This window comes from Pipra filicauda, unplaced genomic scaffold (genome assembly GCF_003945595.2).
Source record: "Pipra filicauda isolate LSUMZ 115617 unplaced genomic scaffold, ASM394559v2 scaffold55_size4083901_pilon, whole genome shotgun sequence".
NCBI classification, from domain to species: domain Eukaryota; kingdom Metazoa; phylum Chordata; class Aves; order Passeriformes; family Pipridae; genus Pipra; species Pipra filicauda.
In genome coordinates, this window is record NW_024104709.1 from 3874373 (window position 1) to 3898401 (window position 24029).

The following is a 24029-nucleotide window of genomic DNA, read 5'->3' on the forward strand; positions in this document are numbered from 1 at the left end:
GGCACACAGTTTGGAAGTCAGCCCTTTAATCTCTGAGCAGGGGCTAGCATCAGTGGAGGCTTACATGGGCTTCAGGAGGCAGACAGGACACAGTGACACATTTCCCTTGAGGAAAGCGAGCCTGAGATACAGCTGATGGCTTAATACAGCTCCCAGCCAAGAGCAGCATGACAGAAGTAACCTCTTACGGTGAAACGGCCTCCACACCCAAAGACGCTTTTAAGAGAGGGATTCAGAAATAAAAACCCCAAATGCCAACACTGGGACAAGCGTGGTTGAAGGCAGTCCTCAGTTGCTGCTAAGCTTGCCACAAGGCTGTGACTCAGAACCACCACTGAGGCGGGGTGAAGCGCCCGGCCGCCGCTCCACCATACGGGTCGGCCGCCGCTCCCGGGGCAGGATGCTGGGAGACTCCCGAACCGCCGCTCCTCCGGACCTGTTGGAGCGGGAAGCCCAGGAAGTTTCTCCTCGGCACTTTCCCAAGCAAAGAGCCGGCTCGGGGCGGGCGGGTCACAGCACTTGGGGGCGGAGCGGCAGCGGGGCGGGCCCGGCCCTGGCCGGCGGGAGGAGCCGGATCGGGGAGGGGGCGGCCCGGAGCGGCGCCGCCGGGATGGGAGAGTGGCGGGGGGCGAGTCCGCGGTCGGAGGAGCCTGGCTGCGGGTCGGTCGTGGGGGCTGCTGCTGGAGGGGCTGAGCCCGCCATGGAGCCGGTGACCAGGTGGAGCCCGAAGCAAGTGGTGGACTGGACTAAGGGTAAGTGGGCGCCGGCCCTGGGCGCCGGGGGAACTTTCCGGCGGTGGGCTCGGGGGTGCCCCGGTGCCGCCGCGGCTGCTCTGCCCGGCGGGGCCAGCGGGGCCTTGGCCAGCGCTAGCCCCAGCGCCAGCCCCGGCCCCGGCTGCGTGGCCGCGCCCCCGGCTGAACCCCGGGACTGCCCGGCGTGGCGCTCGGGAGTCGGCGGCTTTCCGCGCCCTCCTGCCTTGGCTCCCTACCTGTTCGTGCGCTTGTGCCTGCTTCGCCTTGTGGTTTTGTTGTTGTTTAGTTTTGGTTTTGTTTTTTACATGGGAAAAGGGGAAGGTTTTGAAGCGAGTTTTGCAAGGAGGATGGCTGACTCGAGGTACGCGTATATATACTGGGGTCCTAACTCATGGCTCGGTCCCCTTCTCCCGTGCTTATGCTGGCCAGCCTGCTTGCATAGACGGGGTAACTGTGCTCCTTCAGGCAGGTAAAATCGTGGAATCATAGAGGCGTTTAGGTCTGAAAAGCCCCACGTAAGTCAGCTTTCAGCTTCTCAAGCAAAACCCATTCACTGTTCGAAAAAACTTCAGGTTTGCAAGTTAAGCTAAAAGTTTATAAAGTAGCTCAAGGAAGCAAGGACTCTTAATACTGTTTAACGGTGATGGGATTGAAACGCTAGACTCTCGCTCGGAGAGTTAAATAGCGGCCCCTTCGTCCGTTTGTCCGCCCGTCCATCCTTCCCACCCCTCATCTCTCGCATGTATGCTTGTGTCTCTCCCTCCCCCGCCTACTAAAACTTCCTCCTCTGCTTCGAGGTTTGTTCACAGTGTTGACGTAGCTGCGAAAGCCTCAGCGAGACCGATGTGTGGAGCCTGCCTGCCCCTGCGCCCGGGCCCCGGGGTCTCTGGTGGGACGGAGGCGGCGGGGCGAGGAGTCGAGGGGCGGGGATTTTGGCAGCGTTGGGTGTTATCGGGTCTGTCTTTAAAGGCAGATTAATCCTCCTGCTGTCAGTTCTGGTTGGACACTGCTAGTGCTTTCCGAATGACGATTGGGGTATTGCTGTTGCAGTTCCCGCTCTACTGGGAATGAACCAAAAGGGAAATAAAGCTATGACTTAGGTGAGGGATTTATGACTTCTGAAGTGTACGTCTCCTTTTCTTGTAGGACTAGATTTAGCGTGATCCTCTTATGTTACACAAAGTATTTTCACAGGCGTTGCTGGAGTTGAAGTTGATGAGAAGTTAGGAATGTTTTCAGAGGTGAAAGTTTCCTCGTATAAGAAGCGGCATTTACTTACAGCAGCCATTACTGCTCTGTCTCAGGACCATAATACTGATTGGAGTGCATGCCTGTGGTCAGCACTTGGCAGTAGTGCGGCTCAAAACTGAGGCAAATTTGGAAAGCAGACTCATGTCTTCAGACAGGGAGAGATGGATACTCCCAGCCCTCCTGAGAACGTGAACATGTTCGTGAAGGAGCCGGTGCCAGGGAGGGACCTTCCAAGTAGCCTTTGTGAGGAGAGAATTCCACACAAACGTGCTGTGAAGTTATGCATTAACATATAAATAACTTCCAGAGAAAGATCTCTCTCCTTTTTCCTTTATGCTTGGTATTGGTTTAAGCAGGAGTGCATTGTTCCAATGTAATAAGCCTTTTGCTTTGGTATGTGCAATATTTATATAAAGCTTTTCCCTCGTATTTTTTTCTCTTGGGTGCTGAAAGTTGGTTAGCTTGCCAGATCAAAGAGTAAACCTGCTAATCATTTTAAAAGCCTTTATTATACTTAAGCATGCTTGGCTTCCTTTCTTGCATAATTTATTTTACTCGCAGGTTCCTTGAACAGGTAACTCTTTAGCTGGACCCTAAATTAGTGTTATGGAGAATGATTTGAGGGCTGGCCGTAGTTGGGAGATGGGTCTTCTGACTAATGGAAACACGTGTCCTTTGAAATGTAAAGAAATAAATTGAAGACTGCTGATGACTTTTGTTTGTGCTGTTGTTTTTCAGTTTCTGGGTAAGCTTTCGACCTCTTTGGTGCACAGAGTCATTTTATGTCACTCCCTGCATGACAAGACTGTAATAAAGAAATGAGATGTGGAAAGTTTTTCTTTATGTTTCTGCTTTCATCTCTGCACATTAAAATAGACACTTTAATAGTTAGCTAACAGCCTTATTAGCACAATGTTTCATAGTTTATTTTTAATCTGAAATAGCTTTTTACTATGTAGTTCACAACCACTGGATTTCATGTTTGACCAAGACCAATATTCTGTATTTTACCTTATGAATACTACATTTAATTCTGAAGGTTGGTTTTATAAAACAAGTGGTTGGAGGGGAGCTTATGCCATTTGCTTTCTTGCACGTATCATCTCTGAAGAGTGATACCGTGATCTTCACTGAACTGGTCAAACTCTAGGGTAAGGTATTTGGCTGGTGATATCCACTACCAGTAGTTAGTGCTGTGGTACCATGGAGATCTTTTTTAGGGGCATGACGTAAATAACTGTGGTGGGATATGCCAGCTCTCAGTAGGGAGATTGGTTTTGCAGATAATGATTCTTGCTTATCATACAATGATAAAAATATCTTGGAGAAATATAGAGAGTGGTGAAAATTAGTGGTCTCAATCTGTTTTAATGTTCATTGTGAAACCGAGAATATTTGTCTAGGACCTGTTTTTTCCCTCCCTTCCAAATCTTTTTACAGTCAGACTTTGATAAATTATTTTTTAATAACTTTTCCAAACCAGAAAAAGTAGGGAAATTTCCCCCTGTTCATGAAACAAATCCCTGAAAGTAAAATCCTAAAGTAGGCTGTATAACTACTTCTGGACAGCTTATTTGCTTTTGCTCAACTTACCTTTTTTTTTTTTTTCTTTTATTTAGTCATTTGGAACTAACTTTTTTTTAACAAGGTAATTCCTATTCTGATGAGTTTTGCTCTGTGATTTTGAGCTGTTCACACCTTGGTAAATACTGTAAATAGCATTTATGTAGAATTTAAAATAGAACCTATCAAAAGTTAGTAAACAGAACATAAATATATATTTGTAGTCAGGTTTAAAATAAAAAGTGCTCTGTTCATTGTTACCAACAAGAACTGATACAAAACACAGTTGCTTGTTTTCTCTTGCTAACTCAGACTAGAGTGCTGCTATTTTTTGTGAACAAGGGTGTTTTTTCTGGCACAGTGCACTGTATTGTCACTAGTGGGCTGTGCAACTGGTCTAGTTAAATTGAAGCTGCAGAGGAAGAGTTGTGCTTTTATTGCTAGCAATTTTCTTTGTACATGAAGCATTTATCAAGCTTTGACCAAGGATGTGATAACTTTTTAGCTACAGCATCAATGTTTGAAAACTGTACCTGATTTTTTTTTTTTTTTTTCTTAAGCACCACCTCAATTTCTGTCTGGAAGAAGTGATGACGTAGTTTTAGGTTTCTCTTCCAGTGCAACAAATTCAGATAGTATTTAGAGGTCATATTTAGCCTTGAAAAGGTACATATTTGGCTAGGATGCTGTGATGATTTACTTCTGGCTGGATTTATGCTCTTTAAACAATATTGTCTGCACTGTTTTCCTGACTATACTGAGAAAGATGTGTTTGGGTCTTGATTTTTTTTTTTTTTTGAGTTGGTGGTTCTTGTTGAGGTATAAGCTAACATCTGGATGGTGTTGCAGTTGACCTGTGGTCTTGCTTCTGTGCAGTCTAAGATGTCTGGGGGCTCAAAGCCCTCACCTGTATCTTGCAGCACTCCCTTGAGTGCCCACAAGCCTGAATTCCTCCAGAGCTCCTCTAGAGGTATTCCAGGAGTTATTCGGGTGGTTGTGGAGCAGGTGAGTGACCATGGAAGTTGTAGGACATCTGTAGTACACTGCACAAAAGTGACTTAGTTTTACTGGTGCAGCAACAATTTGAAGGAGACAGAGGGATCTGATGATGCGGAGAAACTTTTTCAGGTCTCAGAGTCCCCTGGCTGCTGGAAACCCCTCAGCTACAATCATTCCTCAAAAGATGTGAGGAAGACGAAAGCTGCATTTGGCATAGAGCCTCCTGTGTGAGAAATGTCACCCTTGCTAGGGAACATCACTGTGCCTCCTCTTTGTTTGCTGTAGCCTGATCTGTCTCTTCCCCCTACTCTCAGGCCTTACATACTTATGTGAGTTGTAACTTCAAGCCAAATTTTACACGGTAAGAACAGTTTGACGCGCTTGTGGTTTAGAAGCCTCTGTTGTTGTGAGGCTCCATTACAGCCTGGCCTTTGTCACTGTAGCTGTAGTCTCGACTGGCTGGGGATCACGCGTCTGCTTTGGCCTCCTTATTGCACTCCAGGTTCAGTTATTCCCTTTCTTAGTAGTTCAGGAACATTACTTATTCCTGCATCTATTATGTCATGAAATACTCAGATTTCCATTCCTGGTAAAGCTGTTGGACAACTACACTTATAGGTATGCCTGGGAGAAGAGGGAAAAATATACTAATTTATTAATAGTTAGCAATTAATCGTGACGGTCTGGTGTTCTTTTTTTAGAGCTATCTTGCTTATCCAGGGAGATTTCAGCAAGGTCAGTTGTGTTAACTGTGTGGGCTGGGAGCTGCAAACCATAGGTGGATTTTAGAAACAGCTATGGGTAATGCTTAGGATTGGAGTTTTTTTTTAGCCTTCCTTTTTTTTTCTTTTTTTTAGGCACTCTCACATTAATTCTATGGGGTTAAAATTATTTGGGAAAATCTAACACTAAGAAACCTCCTGGTTATTTTTTAATATAGGAGTATTTTCCTTTCAGTGGGGAACAGCAGGGAGAGCTGCCCATAACTGGGGCAACAGAAGAATCCCTTTCATCTGTTTTCTTGGTTACTCAAAAAATACTCTATATGAGTGTTTGTTAAATAGAACAGAAAATAGTATTGAATAACCACTCTTTGCAGATCTGAGCTGAAATTCTGAATCTAGCTGGCCCATAATGTTCTACTAGCAGAAGGTGAATATAGTACATACATCTATTTATATTTATTTGTGGGCTGAAACAAAGTAAAAACTTGCACAACAAGCTTGTGTTACTGCAGTCTTAAAATTATTCATGCATTGTCGTTAAGATCAGTGAATGCATATGAAAAAATAAATCAAAGTTGGCCGCTGTGTTCATGTGTTTAGATCATGATTTTGTGGTTTTTGCTGTGTTGCACTTTCTTGAGCTGCTTGTGGCTTGTGATCTTTTTTCCCCCCCTTGATCTTTTCATGTTCACAGTCAGCTCTGTTTATTTGCCATTAAGTTGCTGTTCAAACTACTTTAACTAAACATCATAAAGTCTAAAAGTTGAATGCTGTCAGGATAATATCTGGAAAAGCAACACTTTAAATGCTAAAATCACAATGGGCATTAGTCGAAAATTGATTGCAACTTTATAGAAGAATGTAGTGAAATTGATAATAAATTTTAGGTATGCAGTGTTCAGAGCAGAGAATGCCTGCTCAGGATTAACCAACAAAAGCTGTAAAATGGTATGCTCATGAAGAGACATTTCTTCTAACTGCTTATCCAAAGGTGCAGAGATTGGCCAGTGGGTAGGTTGCTTTTTTCCTTCTTTCTTTAAAGCCTTTCCTTGAGGGACAGGAAGTAATTTGTATCTGTTGTTGGAGATTTCTGTAGAAAAAGCCTCACGTTTGATGAAATATTGCTCCAGATTTTCAGAACTCTTGTTATGTGTTCATTCCTTGTACTTCCACCTGGGACCCCATGTTTTCAGCATGTAAATCTTCTTGAAAGCAAATCATGCCTTCCCCTGTTTTTATGCTGTTTAGCACACTGCAAGAGCTAAGGAAAGACAAAGTGCAGGACACTGGATGAAAAGTATGTTGAAATTTGTAATGATGTTTTGTTTTCTTAAGTAAAAGACCTAAGCAAAAAGCTGTTACCCAACACGTGGTACTCGATGATTTGCAATTATGAGTGATGTATGTCTATAGCCTGTTTTCAAGTATTCAGAAGTATGTGGGTTTTTTTGGGTAGTGTTTGTTTGTTCCTTTTGATTTCTTAAATCTAAATTTTTGGATTGCTTGATTTAAGTAATAGAGCTACTTCTATGGATGTCAAACAGATGATGACTAGTGACAGGAAATTGCAGAAGAGGTGGCAAAACTGCTCAGTCTTTGGTTTGCTGTATCAACTTAGAACAACATTTTCACTGATAGGGAAGCTTCACACAGAAGGTGTGTTAATGAATAAGTCTAAACAGTGCCTCTGTGAATTAGGTTGAAAAAGTTGATTAAAGTTGTATTTTTTTCCATACGAGTGATGATAGTGGTTTTCCTAATGGTGTCACACAGGTCTTACCTTGTCTTCCACATACCCTAAATATGTAAGTGCTGTCAAAAGGAGGAGTTAGTGGAGCACTGATGATTGCAAGGCACAGCTGAGGAGTTAATAGAACTGAGGCCTCTACAGCAACCTCTCACATATTTATGGTAGTTCTTCAGCACCCAGTTGCTTGTTGTCATGAGATTGCTCAAGACTTCAGTGTGTTTTTTCACAGGAAGAAACACACTAAACACTAAAATCAGTAAGAGATAGGAGATTAAAATAAAAATGCTGTTTGACCGTGTATCTCTGATGTTAGGCGTGGTATACAGTCCTTCTGTCATTTGAGCTCTCATTACATGATTGAGATGGCTTTGGAGTCTTAGCCTTTCATTCAGATCCCTGGGCCATGCTTCCTCTGCATGAGGAAATTGCTTGTAGGTTTCCATGTGCCCGCCTCCAACTTTTCAGAGTACAAGCAATAACATTTTACAGCTTGGAGGATCTGCGGGAGGTACTTTGAATCGGCCTGATATGTTTCACTGGCTTTAAACATTCACTACCTATTGAAATAGATATTTGATGAAAATTAGCTGCATTTCATAGTACCATAAATATCACACACGCCGGACAAAACCAAGCATCTGTTTTTAATTTGGTGAGATCAAGTCACTGACCTTCAACTTTGGTCTAAAGTCATGCATTCAGCATGTGGCTGGATTCTGTTATAATACTGCATCCGTGTTGCGTTCAAGTAGTTTCTTACATGTGTTTCTCTGAAATACCCTTTTATATGAAGAATGTTTTTTATCACTGTAATGACAATCTTTTTTTTGACTGTTTCTTATACTAGTAGTTAGGTGTAGGTAAGCAAGGTGTATGGTGTGCTGTTGCAATCAAAGCTCTGTGGCATAAGTGTGATCTTATCTTGCTCTTTGATCAAAGGGAAGAACTTAATTAGTGCTCATTAAGGGCTAAGGCTTCTGCTAAAGCAAGTGTTGGTACATGCTTCTAGGCTAATCATCCTGATGCCTCTGTCTTGTGTGTGCAAAATGAATGTTGCTTAGGTTGCCATCCTTTTATCATTATCTTTCTTTATCTCACAGAGTCTTGTTCATTTGAAATGAAGTTCGTTGGGTGAATGCTTTATGAAAAGGTCTGCAATATGCCCATTTTGTCATTAAATAAAAGATACCTCATCTGATACAGGTGATTTCCAAGCCAGAAGAGAAAGACAGGGCTCAAGGTTTTGATTCCTTTGGATATATTACAAGTCTAGTGGGCCAGTGAGGCAGACTGGTTTAAGGGCATCTGTTGGGCTTTCTAGCTTCTGTAGCTTGTAAAAGGCCCTATCTAATAAGAGAGTATTTCTGCCTTCTGTTGTGATATTACTGCTATTGCCTGTGCCAAAGATGTTTTGTTCTGAGCTGTGGGTCTTGGCAGTACTTTTTTCCTCTTCCTGAACTAGCATTGTGGAAGAGCTCTGTTCCTTGCTGTGATGGCCAAAAGGCAACCCTTTGGTGACAAGTACACATGTAAATAAAAGAATGAAAATCTATCAGTTCGTTTCATTGGGACAGCAGTATCATAACTTCAGTGCCTTGAAAATTTAATTTAGAGTTGGCTGCTATCCCACTGCTGCAGGAGGCAGAATGCTGTACCTGGAAAGGTATCTTAGCACTGCACTGCTGAGAAGATGTGTGCTTGGCCATGGGGAGGGGAAGGGGGAAGGGAAAAATAAGGGATGAAGACTTTTTTTCCTCTCCCCAGCCCTAGTATGTAGGACTTGCCCTGAGTAAGGAGGGCTCTTAAAAACAAGTTCAGACATGCCTGAAGATTGTGTCCTGAAAACGTGTAGGGACCAGGGGATGGAGTTGGGCCCAGAAAGTATTGCAGAGGAAAGGTGGGAACCTAGTGAAATTTTTATTTTATTTTTGTTTTCCTCCCCCCATTATTCTAGTCTTGATATGCTTCACTCACCCATCCTTTTTAAAGTGTAGGATTCTGTTTATGTTCTGTTAGTTTCACCAAACAGAATTTTAGAAGTATTATGGCAAAACATTAGATTTTACTAAATTGTTGGCATTCCTCAGGCAAACTGTGGAAGAAAGAAGAGACCAAAGATAACTATGCTATAAATTCTGTGTGTTTGTATTTTTTTCTTCAAAGTTTGTAGTATTTCATGTAGTATTTGGACTTGGGCTGTGTTTACCAGAGGGTGTATATTTCACCTCTTGTGAAATATAATCCCTGTGTCAACATAAAAATATTGTCATCTTTCCTTGTATTTTGAAAGAATCCTTCATCTTTTCTCTTAACTCACGCTCTTTTAGGCAACAACACTAGATAAACAAATCTATGTGTGATTGAAAGAAGAACTTGGAAATCAAACCTGCCAATAACATTTTTATTTCTTGCTGGTTTATGTTTTACCTCATCATAATGTTAGGCATCACCACATTAAAAAAAAGTTAAGAGCATATTTTGCCCTCTGTTATGTTTATAATTTAAAGATAATCTTGGAGGAACATGTGATATTGGTATTTGACTGGGAGTGAGTTTTCATTGCTTATTTGTAAAGGTAGGTGTGGGTTTGATGATGCAGTGCCAAAGCTGGATCATTAAAATGGACTGAGATGGATGCTGTGCTTACTTGGCAGGTACTTGCTGGCAGTAGGTACTCTGAGTAGTGGGGGGGATCTGTTTTTGTACTTGCTCCTATGATAGTTTCATGCTTATTAAATGTTTTGTTCCTTACTGCTTTATGAGACTATGTGTACCAGAGTGATGCTGACTGGTAGGATTCTGATTAGTTGTACTTGTATTCAGGTTTTAAAATATCAGGACAAGATGACTGGAGCAGAGCCTTGAGAAACAAAGCTTCTGGAAGTTGATGAAATGTTCTTTTGGCACCTTATGTAATTCTTGTCTTGATTTAAACTTAACGCATCATCACAGAGTCCCTGGTGTTAGAGTCTTTATTCTTTCAGCACATCTCTCAGTAGGAATTTGCTGTTATTTTAAAACTAAAGATTTGTGAGAAATTTGGGATGTACCTACCTTACATAGTACAGGCCCAACTAACCTGAAGTTGGTTATCTGTGTAGTAGAAACTGTATCAGTGTGATTGTCTTGGCTGTTTTCGGCTCCTAATGCACTAGCGTTGCTTATAAAGTCCCAAAACGTCTGTTTGGGCTATTTCAAGAGTCCACTTATGGCTCTGCATTGTGGGGCTTGTGGTGAAAGAAAGTGATTTGCCAGTGGTCCTACAGTGGATGACATTCAAATGGGGATTAAGACATGATTAATTTAGATGTCTGTGCTCCTGTTATAGTCACTGGAGCGTAGAGAATGGCTCAGCAGATCTTGTATTCAGTGTGTGTTTCAGGGTGAGTTGAATCATCCTCTGGGCTCCCCTGAGTGCTGAGTAGGTCTCTATTGAGTATCCTGGGACTTCAAGCATGTCAGTTGCCAACTGGGCCCATCCCATGACGTCTGCAGCAGAGGAAGAAAACCTGCGGGTCCTGGTTCAGTGTTGTATTGACTGGATTCTCCTTTCTCCAACAGTCACCTGAGAACTGCTGGGGTGCAGGGGTTCATTAAAAATTATGTGTATGCTTGCTTGAGATAAAAAGAGTATTGCTGCATTTAACGTTGTTGGAATACTATTAGTCAACAAGCATCTGATATACAAGAGTTGTTGAATGTAATCAGTGTAACCTGTATGTTGCAGAGCTGTAATTACATCTTGTGCTGTTCATCATCTGATGAAAAATTTGGTATATTTTAACACATAGTTCTTAAAAAATTGCATGAGAGTTATAGCAGATGCCAGTGTGATAGTAACTGATGACTTCTGACCTTTGTAGTTTGTATAGCTCCAGTGCATTGTCTTCAATCAGTGGGCCACCTTGTAATGCTACATAGAAGGATGAGCAGCAACACATATTACTGCATGAAAAGGAGGCATCTGACAATTATAGTAGAATTGGGGGTAGCTGATACTTTTTAGATCATTATGGTATATTTATAAACACTTGGTACAGTCTTCTGGGGCTACTTTGGATCTTTTTACAGCAGAAACCCCCCTATCTTAGAGTGCTACTCATTGTGGGAAATGAAACGGAAAATTATGTTTTCCATTGATGTTGCTGCAAACCTTTGATGAAGTAACTAGTCTTGTATATTTTGGGAAGCTGTTTGATATTTTGCCTTCTTAGACCACATCATGGTGTCTAGGTTCCAAGCTAGTTAGCATCTTTGTATGAAATTCTCTCTTCAAACAAGGCAATTGACGATTGGGCAATGGGATGTGGCAAATGTGTACCACTAGCAACATTGTGTCAGCTTTTAATGTAAGATTAGTACTGTGTTCTCAAGGTGATATATTTGGAGAGGAATTCCAGCTCCCAGTAGAGGCACTCCTATGCTAGGCATGCCTGGAGACTTTTGTTGAGCTGTCATTCACAGAAATAATAATTTCCAAGATTGTCAAGTTGTATGTACACTTACAGGTTTGCTCAAATTAATATGTCTTGGTTGCTGCAGAATACTGAATGGACTGTGTGGTTTCTAGAATATGTATAATTGAGCATAATGCATATAATTTTATTGTCCAATATCATCCTTAGTTTTCCAAGGGTTAAGAGAGTGTTGAAATAATATCTGGAAACTTAGTTAATTCTCTCTTGTGGCTTTACTGAAATATATTTTGCTTTTTAATATTCCTTCCTGTCATTGGGTTTTCTCAAAAATATGTTAACTTCTGAAAACTAGTTTTCTGTTAAGATTTAAACTATTTAAACTATTTTCGTTCTGCCTGCAGCATCCCCCTGGCAGCTTTGTTAACCATGTATGCATAGCACCTAGGAATGCTTCTGGCACCTAGAAATTATGCACTGTCTGGAAGCTGCACCAAAAAAATGTATTCTGTAACAGATCTTGGGGAAAAAAAAGAAAAAAAGGCCAAAACCAAACCCAGTTTAGCTGTGGGAAAGCATTAAATATCCATCAGTCAAACTGATTGACTTCCCTACAAATATCTGATGGTGCTTTGCTGTGGCTTAAAAGTATCAGGGAGACTTGCTTGGAGCTTAGCAGAGGTTCAGAAATATCTTGATGCCACCCTATTAGGAAGGTAGATTGTCTGCTTACACTCTTGCCTTTTCACCATCACAAAAAATGAAGATGTCAGATGGAGTGGCTGGAGTACGTATAGGGCTCTTCTCTGCCCTCCTCTGTTCTTCTTTATGTCTAGGAAGAAGGTAGGGCTCCTGGTCAGGTCGATGGTATTTGGGACTTATGTGTGATTCAGACAGAGCCCTTGGTCAGCTTTGCCTCTCATGATCTTAAGATGCCTTTATTATGGTTGGGGTGTTGCACTTGAACTCTGATGAGATCTCTGCTATTTTAGGAAGTAGATTCATAACTAGGGCTGAAAGGCAACGTGGAATAATGAAAATGTGTCAGGCAGGTAATTGTTTGAAGCAATTGCTTTAGATGTTTAAAGTGATAATAAAATTAGGGAGAAGTTGAAAGATTTGGTGCTTGACTGCTTAGTTGACAAACCTTGTTTTTTGTCTCAGTCATGATGTGCTTTAAAATGCCTGTTGTATTGGGTGCCTCAAGGCAGGTCTCTCCTGGGACAACATTATCAGCATGTTTTGTTTTCCTAGCTAGGTATGTTAATCTTATCAGTGTTTTCTTCCCCCCTCTCTGCTGCCACTTTGATTGCCTCAAATGTATGCTGGCTGCTTTTGCTCTCAGAGGTCTTTGTGACTAGGCCTTCTCCTAGCCTTGCCTGGCACATCTTCCCTCACCTGTTATTGGGAACCCAAGGGCTACTTTAGTGGAACACCTTTAAGCTTAATCCTTTTCATGTTGCTGTGAAGCTCTCCAGAGCTGTCAGCTGTGGTGGTATCAGTCTCTATAGCCCTTTGCAGGTGAAGGGCAATGGCTGGTGCAGTGAAATGGTTGCCTGTCCAATGGGTTTGAGTGTCATTATCTGTCTTATGTTTCTCTCTCTTTGTTTTGAGCTCCTTTTGGACAAGAGTTGGGATTTCTGTTATTTGGTCTTGAGGATCCTTATACATCCTGGCACATTGGAAAGGACTTTCATTGCTATATAAAAATTCCTGATGCAAATGTTGTGGGGCTTTCTAATGTGAAGTAATGTATTCTCCAAGTAATGGCAGTGTCTCCTAGGAGAATCCAGTAGTGTCTCCTAGGAGAATTCAGTAGTGACTCTGTCCATGAGAGAAATATGTATGCACCCATCAGCATTTTTCTGTTAATGTCATTCAGCTTGCTGTGACATATTAATGTCATTAGCAGGTGCTGATGGCTGGCAATTCTGATATGCCTCTATGTATTCCTCCCTGATGACTGTTGGACTGTAAGATGCTAGACATCCGTGTTTCATAACAGTGTAGGAGGTTGTCATCCAAATGGTTGGCTATCTGGCAACTACATCAGCTGTTGCGCTACAGCAGACTCTTCCCTGACTAGCTCATGGGTGTTGCAGTAATCACAGAGTTTGCAAGGGTGCATACACAAAGGAGAGGCAGCTGTGAGTAATGGACCTTGCTGCAATCAGCCAAAACAGTTCCACATGGTGGTGCGAGAAGGCAGCCAAACCAGATTAAAGGTATCACCCCATTTCTCCTTGGGAGCCAAGAGGCAGGCAGTTTTGCAATGTTTCTTCTTCTACTGTGGGAACAGGCAACAGAGTGTTAATTGCTGGAGTTCAAGAAAAGAAGTTCTTGTGACTAATGAACTACTCCTTCAACCACAAAAACCTTTTAACTTTTAAAAGGCAAGCTCTTAATTACATGTTGGCCTTGGGCAAGGGGTTGTTACTTTGTATTAAGCACATAAAGTTATCAGGCACACAGGCTTCATGTGCTAGACACACAAGTAATATAGAGTGTACTGTTACTGCTTTTGGAAAATTAAGTAACTTTGTGCTTGACCTGTTGAAGGATGGTATTTGTTTCAGGGCCAGCAAAGGCTGATAATCAGTATAAAAATTACTCTTGCTGCAGAAATGTTGACCTATATTCCTCCTGGAAGAGCCATAACCTATTACAGTTGACAAGTCACGGAGGCAGTCACCTTAGGAGGCATGTTTTGAAGGGGACAGTGCTTTTGTGTTGCCTGTAGTCATTGTGTGAATACTGTGATTAAAAATAATATTAATATTGCATGTGATTAAATTTTGTGCTCATACTTACTTCCATTTTATTCATCTGGAAGAGTAATTATCTATGCTGCTGTGAAGTTCTTCTCAACAGTAATGCAGATGGGCAGAGGCTTGGTAATGAGATGTATGGACTAATGGAAGATCCAGCTCTAAATAAAATGGGTTGAAGGTTTACTTTTTGTCTCCAATTGGGATGGGTTGATTGTTTTTTGAGTTTTGCTTTGTCAGGAAGTTTTGCTGTGCAGTCATCTCTAAAGGTGACTTGCTGGAGGTTTCGGCATCGAGGTGGGTGGGGATCTGGCTGACCCCTCTGTCCATAAGCTCTCCAGGCCTGACCAGTTTCCCCCTCTAGGAAGAGGGATTGAGCTGTTGCTGTCAGCTCTGGTCTGCAAGTAAATACATGGTTTTGGTATCTGTGGCTCTCATTCCAGCATCTTTTCAGCAGGATTAGTGTGTGTGCTTGAGAGAGGGAAACAGTAGTTGAAGTTTAGTGTCTGCAGACCAAGAGGTTGATGACAGTTTTATATTTGTCTGAATTGAAAACATTGGGAGTAAAATAAATGTTGTCGTATTTCACGAGTGAAATGAGATGGGATGTCTAGAGAAAGTACCTTCGGAATAAGACGACTTCTATGTTGCCCTGTTTATTATATACTCATAATGCCCTTCTGTGGATTGCTTGCTTTTGAGATACTGCTACTTCTGTCAATTTGAAATAAATGGTAAGAGAGGAAAATAATGCAAAAAAATTTTCTGCTTGCTGCGGTTGAAGCAGCATGACTGTTTAAAGGTCAGTTAAATGGTCTCTGTTGGGTGAATGTCTCTAGTGAAAACTTTCAATAGTATTATCTCATAGTCTTTCCTTTTGTGGCTGCATTTCCCTTTATTCCTGGTATTTTCCTGTTAATGTGATCTTTGCCAGGTGGTGTTCTGTCACACTGGTCTTAGGTAGGAGTAGTCTCACTGTCTCATGGCTGTTTTATAAGTTTTCAGAGAGTTTTGGACTTTTTTCCCTCAATAAAGAAGAACATGCTTATAGAAGTAACAAAGAGCAGCAAGCTTTTTTTTTATTATTTTTTAAAAAAAATTTTTAAAATTTTTTAAACTTTTTTTAATTTTTTTTTTTAAATTTTTTTTAATGGCATTAACCCTTGTGTGGGGAGCCCTCATTCTTTTCCAGCTAATGGTAAACAGAAGACAGGAGTGCCTGGTAGTTTCTGTGGTGACAGTAAGCAAATAGAATCTTAGAATCAGCTGGGTTGGAAGGGACCTCCAAGATCATCATAGAATCAGCTGGGTTGGAAGGGACCTCCAAGATCATCAAGTCCAACCCTTGATCCACTACCGCCGTGATTACCAGACCATGGCACTAAGTGCCACATCCAGTCTCATCTTAAAAACCTCCAGGGACAGTGAATCCACCACTTCCCTGGGCAGCCCATTCCAATGCCTGATTACCCTCTCTGTAAAGAATTTCTTCCTAATATCTAACCTAAACCTCCCCTGGCAGAGCTTAAGACCATGCCCTCTTGTCTTACTGATAGCTGCCTGGGAGAAGAGACCAACCCCCACCTGGCTACAACCTCCTTTCAGGTGGTTGTAGAGAGTGATGAGGTCTCCTCTGAGCCTCCTCTTCTGCAGGCTGATAAATAAGTTGTTACTTCACAGTTTTCTTCTTATGACTCTCCATTACTTGTGCAGAGAGCACTGCTAGAGTTGGTGCATTTTCAGGAAGTTTTAGTGGAGAGAACATGGGGAAGGTGTTATTCTCTCAGTAGTGGTCTCTGTTTGGGGTTGTGAAGCCAGTTCTGGGTAAAGAGAGATTATCTGTCTGAGACACTTTCTTTGCTCTTTCAGTAAGTTCTAAATGTCACTAATGCCTTTAATTTAGAAAAGAAACCTTCCCTCTTTCTCCTCCCCACCCCTTCCCTTCACTCAGCATTCCCTACCCTCTGTAAGACCTAATGATTAACTTGGGTGTAAATAAGGTCACTACAGTGCCTGTAAGAGAAGAATAAAGATGAAGAGTGATCAAATAAGCTTCCATAAATCACCACCTTAAAAGTCCATCTCTGGACAGTTAACAAATAGGGATAGTCTCAGAGGTTAAAGAGGATCAACCTGGTTGCGTGTTCTCTCTTCCCTTACAAAGTATCACGCTAATGTATTACTTCTGAATTTGTTTCCAAATACGTACTTTGGGCACAGTGAACAATTTCTTATGGTTTGGAAGTTTGAAAATTTGATCATTGACTGGAGTCAAATAAAACAGCCTTTATGCCCATCAGATGACATTTTTAAAAAATAATGCAAATATTAGGATAAAGAGGCTAGGTTTCTTCCAATATTCAGTATTTCAAGGACAGGCAAGGCTTTGAAAATTTTACAATGCTGATGAAATATAACTTAATTCTTCTTTCTAGCCCATTCTTCAAGTATAATATTAGTCACAGAGATATATAAGGCACGCAGTTTCACACAAAACCTTGTATTTACTGCTTCTCATTACTTATAGTCTTGGTACTGATTTGCAAAAAAAAAAAAATCTGAGCACTAAGAGGATATCTGAGGTTTGTTTTTGTTTTTAAACTTAGTGCTATTTGAAATGTAAGTAGTGGAGCAGCAAGTAGAAGAAAAATAAGAAATTAATTTCTAGGTGACCGTAGAAATAGAAATTGGGAAGTGGAGCATATTAGGTTTAAAAAATGGGTATAAAAATTATTGCACCCATTGTTTTTAGGACAGCATTTGCATACATCTGTTTCTAGCCTGTTTTTCACGTGTTTCAGAGACTTCTGACATACCTTCCCTGCTCTTGCACTTTCTCTCATATGCCTTCATAACCTAGACAAGGGACATTGCATTGAAGAGTTATCTTCTGTTGCTGGTGTTCAACTAAATAGAAATATCCTTGTGATTAAGTTCTTGGGGCAGCTAGAGCAGGTTCTACATTCAGGAAACTTCGATATGGTCTGAAGCATCAACATAAGTGTACAAGAAGTATATGTGGGGTTTGTTTGTTTATTTATTTATTTATTTATAAAGAAAGCAACTAAGAAGAGTGAGGAAGAACAACTGGATTTGCTAGGAAGCTATGAGTGATGCAAAAGTTAATAAGTGACATTTTGGTCACTGCTTTTAATGCAACAGCAGGACAGTAGGTTAATTTTGGTGTTTAAAGTAATGTTACAGTTCAGGATCAGGGCCTTATTGTAACAAATTGCATGCAGTCTCCCACACGCACGTACACATGTAATGTGCTCCCAAAGGACTAAATTGTGTCAGCCATTAAGAATGCAAACCATTTATGGGATTTTTGTCCCTTCGTGCATCTGTTTTGCAAATACAGAACTCAAAGCCTTAAGAGGAGATAGTTCACTTAATACTCTCTTAGAATTGGGACTGTTAAATGCTTATGTACCACTTTCACAAAAGTTATCCATTTAGTCTTACTTAAAATCCAATTTAGAGACTCTTTCCCCGTGGTTACTGTACAGCTGTTGGTTGACTGGTGTGAAGTTTGACAAACTGAAACAGAGAATTAAAGTAGTTTTTGGGATGCAGGAGAAATATAGTGCTTACAAGATGGATTAACTGTTGGGTTAACACTTTTTCTGCAGGAACAGCTTGTCGGGTTTTAGAAGGTATCTGCCAGGTTGTGCCTGTTCTAAGGGTTTCCTTTATCTACCAGTTCTCATCCTTTCAGCTATTGAATTTGTGTTAACTGAGACAAGGATGGGAATGGTGGTTTGTTTTTTTTTTTTTTTTAATTGATCAATTTTTTTGGTATGAAAACCAACCCTAATTAAAAAATCAACATAGAGAAAATAAGATATTTTGCTAAAACAAGCTTTAAAAGTAACATTTTTCTTAAAAGAAAAAAAAAACAACTAAAAAACATAAAAATTCATACCAACCAAACAAAAAAACCCCACCCAACTGTATAGTGGCATAGAAAAATCTCAGTACAAGGAAAAATTGATTATTCCTAAGAAATCAGTGATGCCATGTAGACAAAGAGAATAGTTAAATGCATGAAAATAACGAGCTGAAGAAGCATTGCTTTGAAGTGTCAGTAGGCAAGATAACATAGGTGGAAATAGAGGTGACTATTCTACTCAGGTTAACTCTCTGTGAAACAGAAACACTTCCTCTTCAGACAACTTTGAATTTTTGACACCTTGAAATTTCATCTTGTGATGATGCTGGTATAAACTGTGTGTTACTGTGAATGCAGTAAAATTACAATTGAAATACCAAGACTCTATAAGTGAAATGGCTCATTAAGTTGTCCATGAGTGCTCCCATGTCTAGTGCTGTTGTGAAAATTGTTTAAATTTGGTTGTGAATTACTTTAAAGTATAGTAATAATGAAGTTAGGAAAACGGAAAAGTACAGTGGCAGGGAGCTGCCTCTTGGAAAGTTTAACTTCATATGTCTGCTACTTAGAAAACTGGAGCAAGGAGATGTGAGGGTTGGAGTGGAACAAGCTGAAGGACATACCCCTTGGTAAGAAGTGAAATGTTTTTTCACACTTTATACATATTATGTCACATATTATCCAAAATGATGGTAATAACATCTGGGTCCCAGAAGACCAATCTGACCAGCAACCTGGGATACTGAGGTGGCACAGCATAACCAGTTTTGAACACTCAAGCAGTAAATGCACTTGATGTCTTGAATATTTTGTATCAGGGGAAATGGCAAGTGCAGTGTTATGCAGGAAGGACTTTATTGTTAATGTCAAGTATTGACACTGGAGAGACTTTCTTCGTCTACATTGTGTGTCATCCCTTCCAAACAGATATTTAGAGGGTCAAATGGGATTGTTCACCTAACCTGTGCATGTAGGGCCATGTATTAACATGCTATCTGTGCAACCCTCTGTCCCACACCACACTGTATTCCTCTCTGTCCTCTATGTGTTGTCTTTTGACCGATGTTCCATCAGTCATTAAAGTGCCCTCTTATATTCATCAAGTCCCTGGTTCCAAATACAGTCCTTTGGCTGATTCCTCCTATAGAGCATCTCTGATACATATCCCAAAACCTATGCCCAAACCTGTGCCTTACAGGCTGTCATTTGATGCCATGGGGTACACGAGTGTGCCAAGGAAGGTGTATGGTTGGCCCACAATATGGAGCTTGTCCAGCCTGCTAATTGCAGTGTTTCTCTGGTGCACTGACATGCCTCCCAGAATATGCTCAGACACAGTCAGAGCACATGATGGGGACCCCTCTCCACCCGTAGTTTTGCTCTCTTTTACTTTGTCACCACTTTTGTTGAGGACCTGGAATGTTTTCTGGCAAGGTGCAGGTAGGTTGGACTAGAAGACCTTCCTCTGGTCCCTCTCAATCTTACCCATTCTGTGATTCTGAGGTGAGCAAGAAGGAGATAAGGGTCAGGAGAGAAAAGTGAAGTGGATAGTGGGAAGACTGAGACTAAAGAGGTGGTCTTCAACTATACATCATGATTTACAGATTGACCAAATTCCATAATTTCCACAGCTTCCAGAGTTTTTGCCTCTAGGGACTGAAACAATTTCATAGTCCTGCTATGGATTAAGCTACATTATGTATTTCACTTGAACAATAAAACAAATTGTTTCCCTTAAAAAAAAAATCTGGTTCTTGTAATCTTGTGAATGACTCCACAGTTAGCATTGGGACTATTTTATGTTCAGTGCTATTTATACTTCTGAAAGCAAAATGGTAAAGTGTTTTAAAGGCTTGTTTTGAGTAAAAGTTTTCCTGTGAAATGTGTGTGTTAGAATAGTTGTATAAAGAAAGAAACCACACGACAAATTCAGCATGGTTGTGTGAGTTGGAAAATTCTGGGAAATGCATTTCCTCTGCGGTTGCATTAGTGTAGGGAAAACATCTGTCTCTGTTGGTAGCAGCAATAAGATTTCTTTTGGGCTTCTCTTTGGAGCTATTAATGAATGTGAGGAAATACATGTCTCCAAGTGGGGTCTGCAGCCAAACTAACTAAGAACTCTCTGTGGGGTCTCACGAGGTACAAGTCAGGTCTCAGACAGAGGAGCTCTCCTGGCCACAGTTATGCCATTTTCTGCTGTTTATCCCCCATTCCCCTGCATCTTTCTGCCCTTGTCTTCTGTCTGCAGTAATTCCACAACAGAGATGGCAGACTGGTTTGTGTCCTCCTACATATTTTCGCAGTTTACAGCCCATTTTACTAACTGAAGCTGCTGCTGAAGTTGAACTTCTAAAGGTCCTATTGCAGTGGTGGAGGCATAGGGGCATCTGTGTGGCTTGCCTTCTGCTGTAAAGATGTTGATATGAGGTGGCTGGAACAAATTTCTCTCTTGTGTGGGCTAACTCTACCTCAGTTTTGGGTAAAAAAAGTAAGTTTCCAGTAACCAACTATGCATCTCCTTGTGCCATCTGGGATCCAATGAAGTGAATGTTTTGAGGTTATGTTGTCCTCTTACATGTGGCCTGTTTACTAACACAGTGAGTCAGGCTGCTGGATCAGCCTGAAGATGAAATGGTGATTGTTCTCCCACCTCAGTTCCTGTTGCCACCTAGCTGCCGAAGAGACAAATGCTGTGGTATGCATTTGGTGGTTTGTTCTGAAGTAGTCATCCCATGTGCTCTGTACTGGAGAGAGCACGTGAAGTGGATGGATTCCCTACAAAGCCTAGCTCTGTATGGAGGGAGGGACAAAGGTCTAGTGTGTAGATTCTTCTCAACTGCAACTTTCAGTAGCTGGATACCACTGTGCCTTCATTCCTGCCAAAACCCTACTGTGCCTAGGCAAAGCTGTTATTTACATTAATGAAAGAAACAATTTTTCAGTGAGTAGGCCTATCGTGACTCAGAAGTTGCTAATTCCTGTTTGAGTACAATTTAAAATGTATTGGCCAGGAGGTCTTAAAGTGTAGTTAGTGTAAAGAAAAACGAATACTGGAATCATCTGGTTTTCTCCACTTTTTGGTTTTGATTTTACCACTTGCTTTTATTTTCTGCTGGAGAAAGATTTCGTGGTTCTTCGAGCTGTTGGGAAACAACATGTGAGCGTCCAAGAGGAGTGTGGTTTTCAAGGCCAGAGTGGAACAGATTCCCCACGTTGAAACTTTGGTGAAAGTTTCATTGTCAGAATTTTGACACAGTACATGAGGATGATGCATTATGTTGCTAATAGCCTGTAGGATACGTTAATATATCCTGATGGATGTGGAACCATTGTGTACTCATTGCTTGGGTGGAATTAATGAAGCCACTCTATGCTGGTGTACTAAAGTAACTAACTTTTGTTGACGCCCTGTTTAAACAACATCTTTGGATTAGTCATGTTATCAGTTGCAAGTCACTAAAGGAGACAATTTTTTAGGGTGTAGGAAGAAGCTGGCAGTGCTTCTAGACCTTTTAAGTCCTGTTGCATCTGTCTCTCAGCACAACCATTTAGTTGTCTTTCTTGCCTCCCATAATGCATATATGTGACTTTAAAGTCACATTGAGTGATTATTACTGTGCTAAAAGCTCTGTATTTGCTGACCCTGTCAGCTATGTCTTCACTACCAAAATGATTTTATTAGGTTGTGACAAACATTAGGCTATGTTCACTGGACATGATGACTGTCAAAAGAATTTGCATGAATTAGTTCAAGAACAATCTTTATTTTAAAAAAATTATTAAAAAAATGTACATTTTTTTTTACTGCCAATGCAGTAGTCTACTACAATATGCTGTGCCAAGCTCTGTGGGTTTAAAATAATTTTTTTGGTGGGATAAGTTGATTGCTCGATTTAATAGTAAAAAATTAGGGCGAGAAAGAATAATAAGATCTGGGTCATGCTTGCTTGCTGAAGCACTGCTGTGTCAGTTGAGAGCCATTCTAAACCCATTTAATTACCAGTATTTTAAATGCAACCAACACATAAATAAGCACACCTTTGCACATATTAGTGTATTGGGCAAAGAGATGTTTTCTTGTTTCAGTTTGGAGTTTATAGTAGTTCTTAAGTGACACTGGAGCAATGAGTGTTGACTAAACAAAAGTGCCTCATTACAGCTACAACATACTGCCATTTTATTTGGTTCATATTTCTTTGCTTATTCAGCACCCAGCAGAGAAACACAAGTTGCACCTTGCCACAAGTAGGATATTGTTTTTACTGTGAAGTCGGGGAGGATGTTGTCAGAAGCATCCCTGAAGACATCCTGTGGTATTGGCTAGGAAGCTATTTGGGTTTGTCTGCCTACAGCAGGTGTGTTCTCTATTTTAATAAATGTGTTTGCACGCATTTGCTGAATGTTGACTTTCATCGCATATTCAGTTGGAATTTAAGAGTGCCAGGTCCGTCTGCACAGAACATATGGATATGCTTTACTTCCATCTCATTCATTTAGTTTGCCAAACAAAATCTGTTAAAGCATGGAAAGACTGGTTTCGCAAAGCATAGCTGGTCAATTGAGCTGATTCTTAAAAGAGAAAACCAAAGCCTGAGCATTGCATTGTGTGAAGCTACTTTGTCACATGGAACTTAATCCTTGATGCATACAGAGAATGTACACCAAAGCCAGCAGGAAAAAATGATGTGCATCAGTTTTCTTCTTTTTTCATCCTTAATCTTTCTGCAGTCAGCAGTCTTGTTATGGTGGTAGCTGGGATTAGCAAAGAGTTATAGCTGAAATTCTGCCAGCAAGATATCATGCTGCCAGGTGTTTGAGGCCTTGAATATGAGCCCCTGTTTGTGGTTCCGATTCTTCCTTCTTGGAAACTCATTTTTTCTCCTGATGAGTATTTGGGGTACCACTGTGGAATCTGGCTGCCTGGGGCTGAGTGGTAATTCCTGAACAAGGGGATGTCTCATGTCTTCCTTCTTTTTCCCAGGTGAGTCAAAATTTCAACCTTAGAAGCCAAATGATACTTAATAGTCTGAATATTCCCAAGAGGAGTCTGTTGTGTTCTCTCAGGGAAGTGGGTGATACCAGTGAGAGTGATGGCAGCAAAGCCACATGGGATTATGGCCTAGGGAGTGCAGCAGGGCCCCATAGCTTTACACAGATGTCCAGTCCAGTTCTGCTCATGAAAAACACGACTGCATTTGTGTTCTGACACCTGCCTAAAAATCGGGAATATAATGAAATAGGTTTTTTTGTTTCCTGGTATACTTTACTTTTCATGTCTAGGGGGAATGCCCTGTACAATTGGACAAGGCTTTCATTTCTTTCTGTTTGGTTCTGGCACAGTGGTCTATTTTTCAGTCTAGTGAAGTGATTTTGACTTACTGTCTTCATGCTTGTGTTTCCTTTATAAGGGGAGATTTTTCTGGTTAAACGTGTATGTTATTATGCTGTGTCCTGATTATTTTTTCCTTTTTTTTTTCCTAGATACATGAGATGCCATCACGGCTTGCTTTTCTTTATCATTACATTTTAATTTTGCCTTTAATTTGAAACCTTAAAGCTATGTCATAATAAGAGCCCTCCTATGGAAAATGGTAGAAATGGGTTTCTCTTCCCCACCCTAATTTTTTCACGAATTCCCAGAAAAAGAGCTATTAAAAAGAGAGAAATTTCAAATTTGAGTTTTAGCTGAAAATTTCAAATTAAATACCATTAACTTTTCAGCTATTACAGAATAGCTTTTATCCCAGTTTATTGTATGCTACTATTCATTTTTGTCAAATGTATTTTTGGAGTTCTGATTCAAGTTCACTCATTATCAGCTGAAGGTACAATTTCTAAGTTAATTTACTCTTGCAATTTTTCCATTTGATGTTAATATCTCAAGCTGGATTACTAAACTCATGGGAGCAGCTGT

The 24029-nt window shown here is 40.8% G+C and overlaps 1 protein-coding gene across 1 annotated transcript in view; it reads left to right on the forward strand.

Moving 5' to 3' along the window:
* Positions 1-629: 629 nt before the first annotated feature.
* Positions 630-24029, forward strand: part of CNKSR3 (CNKSR family member 3) — a 58080-nt gene continuing 34680 nt past the window's right edge. Inside the window, exon 1 of the mRNA XM_027716942.2 lies at positions 630-752. Within this exon, the coding sequence (XP_027572743.2) occupies positions 701-752 (52 nt within the window). The 5' untranslated portion in view covers positions 630-700. The remainder of the gene's footprint in view (positions 753-24029) is intronic.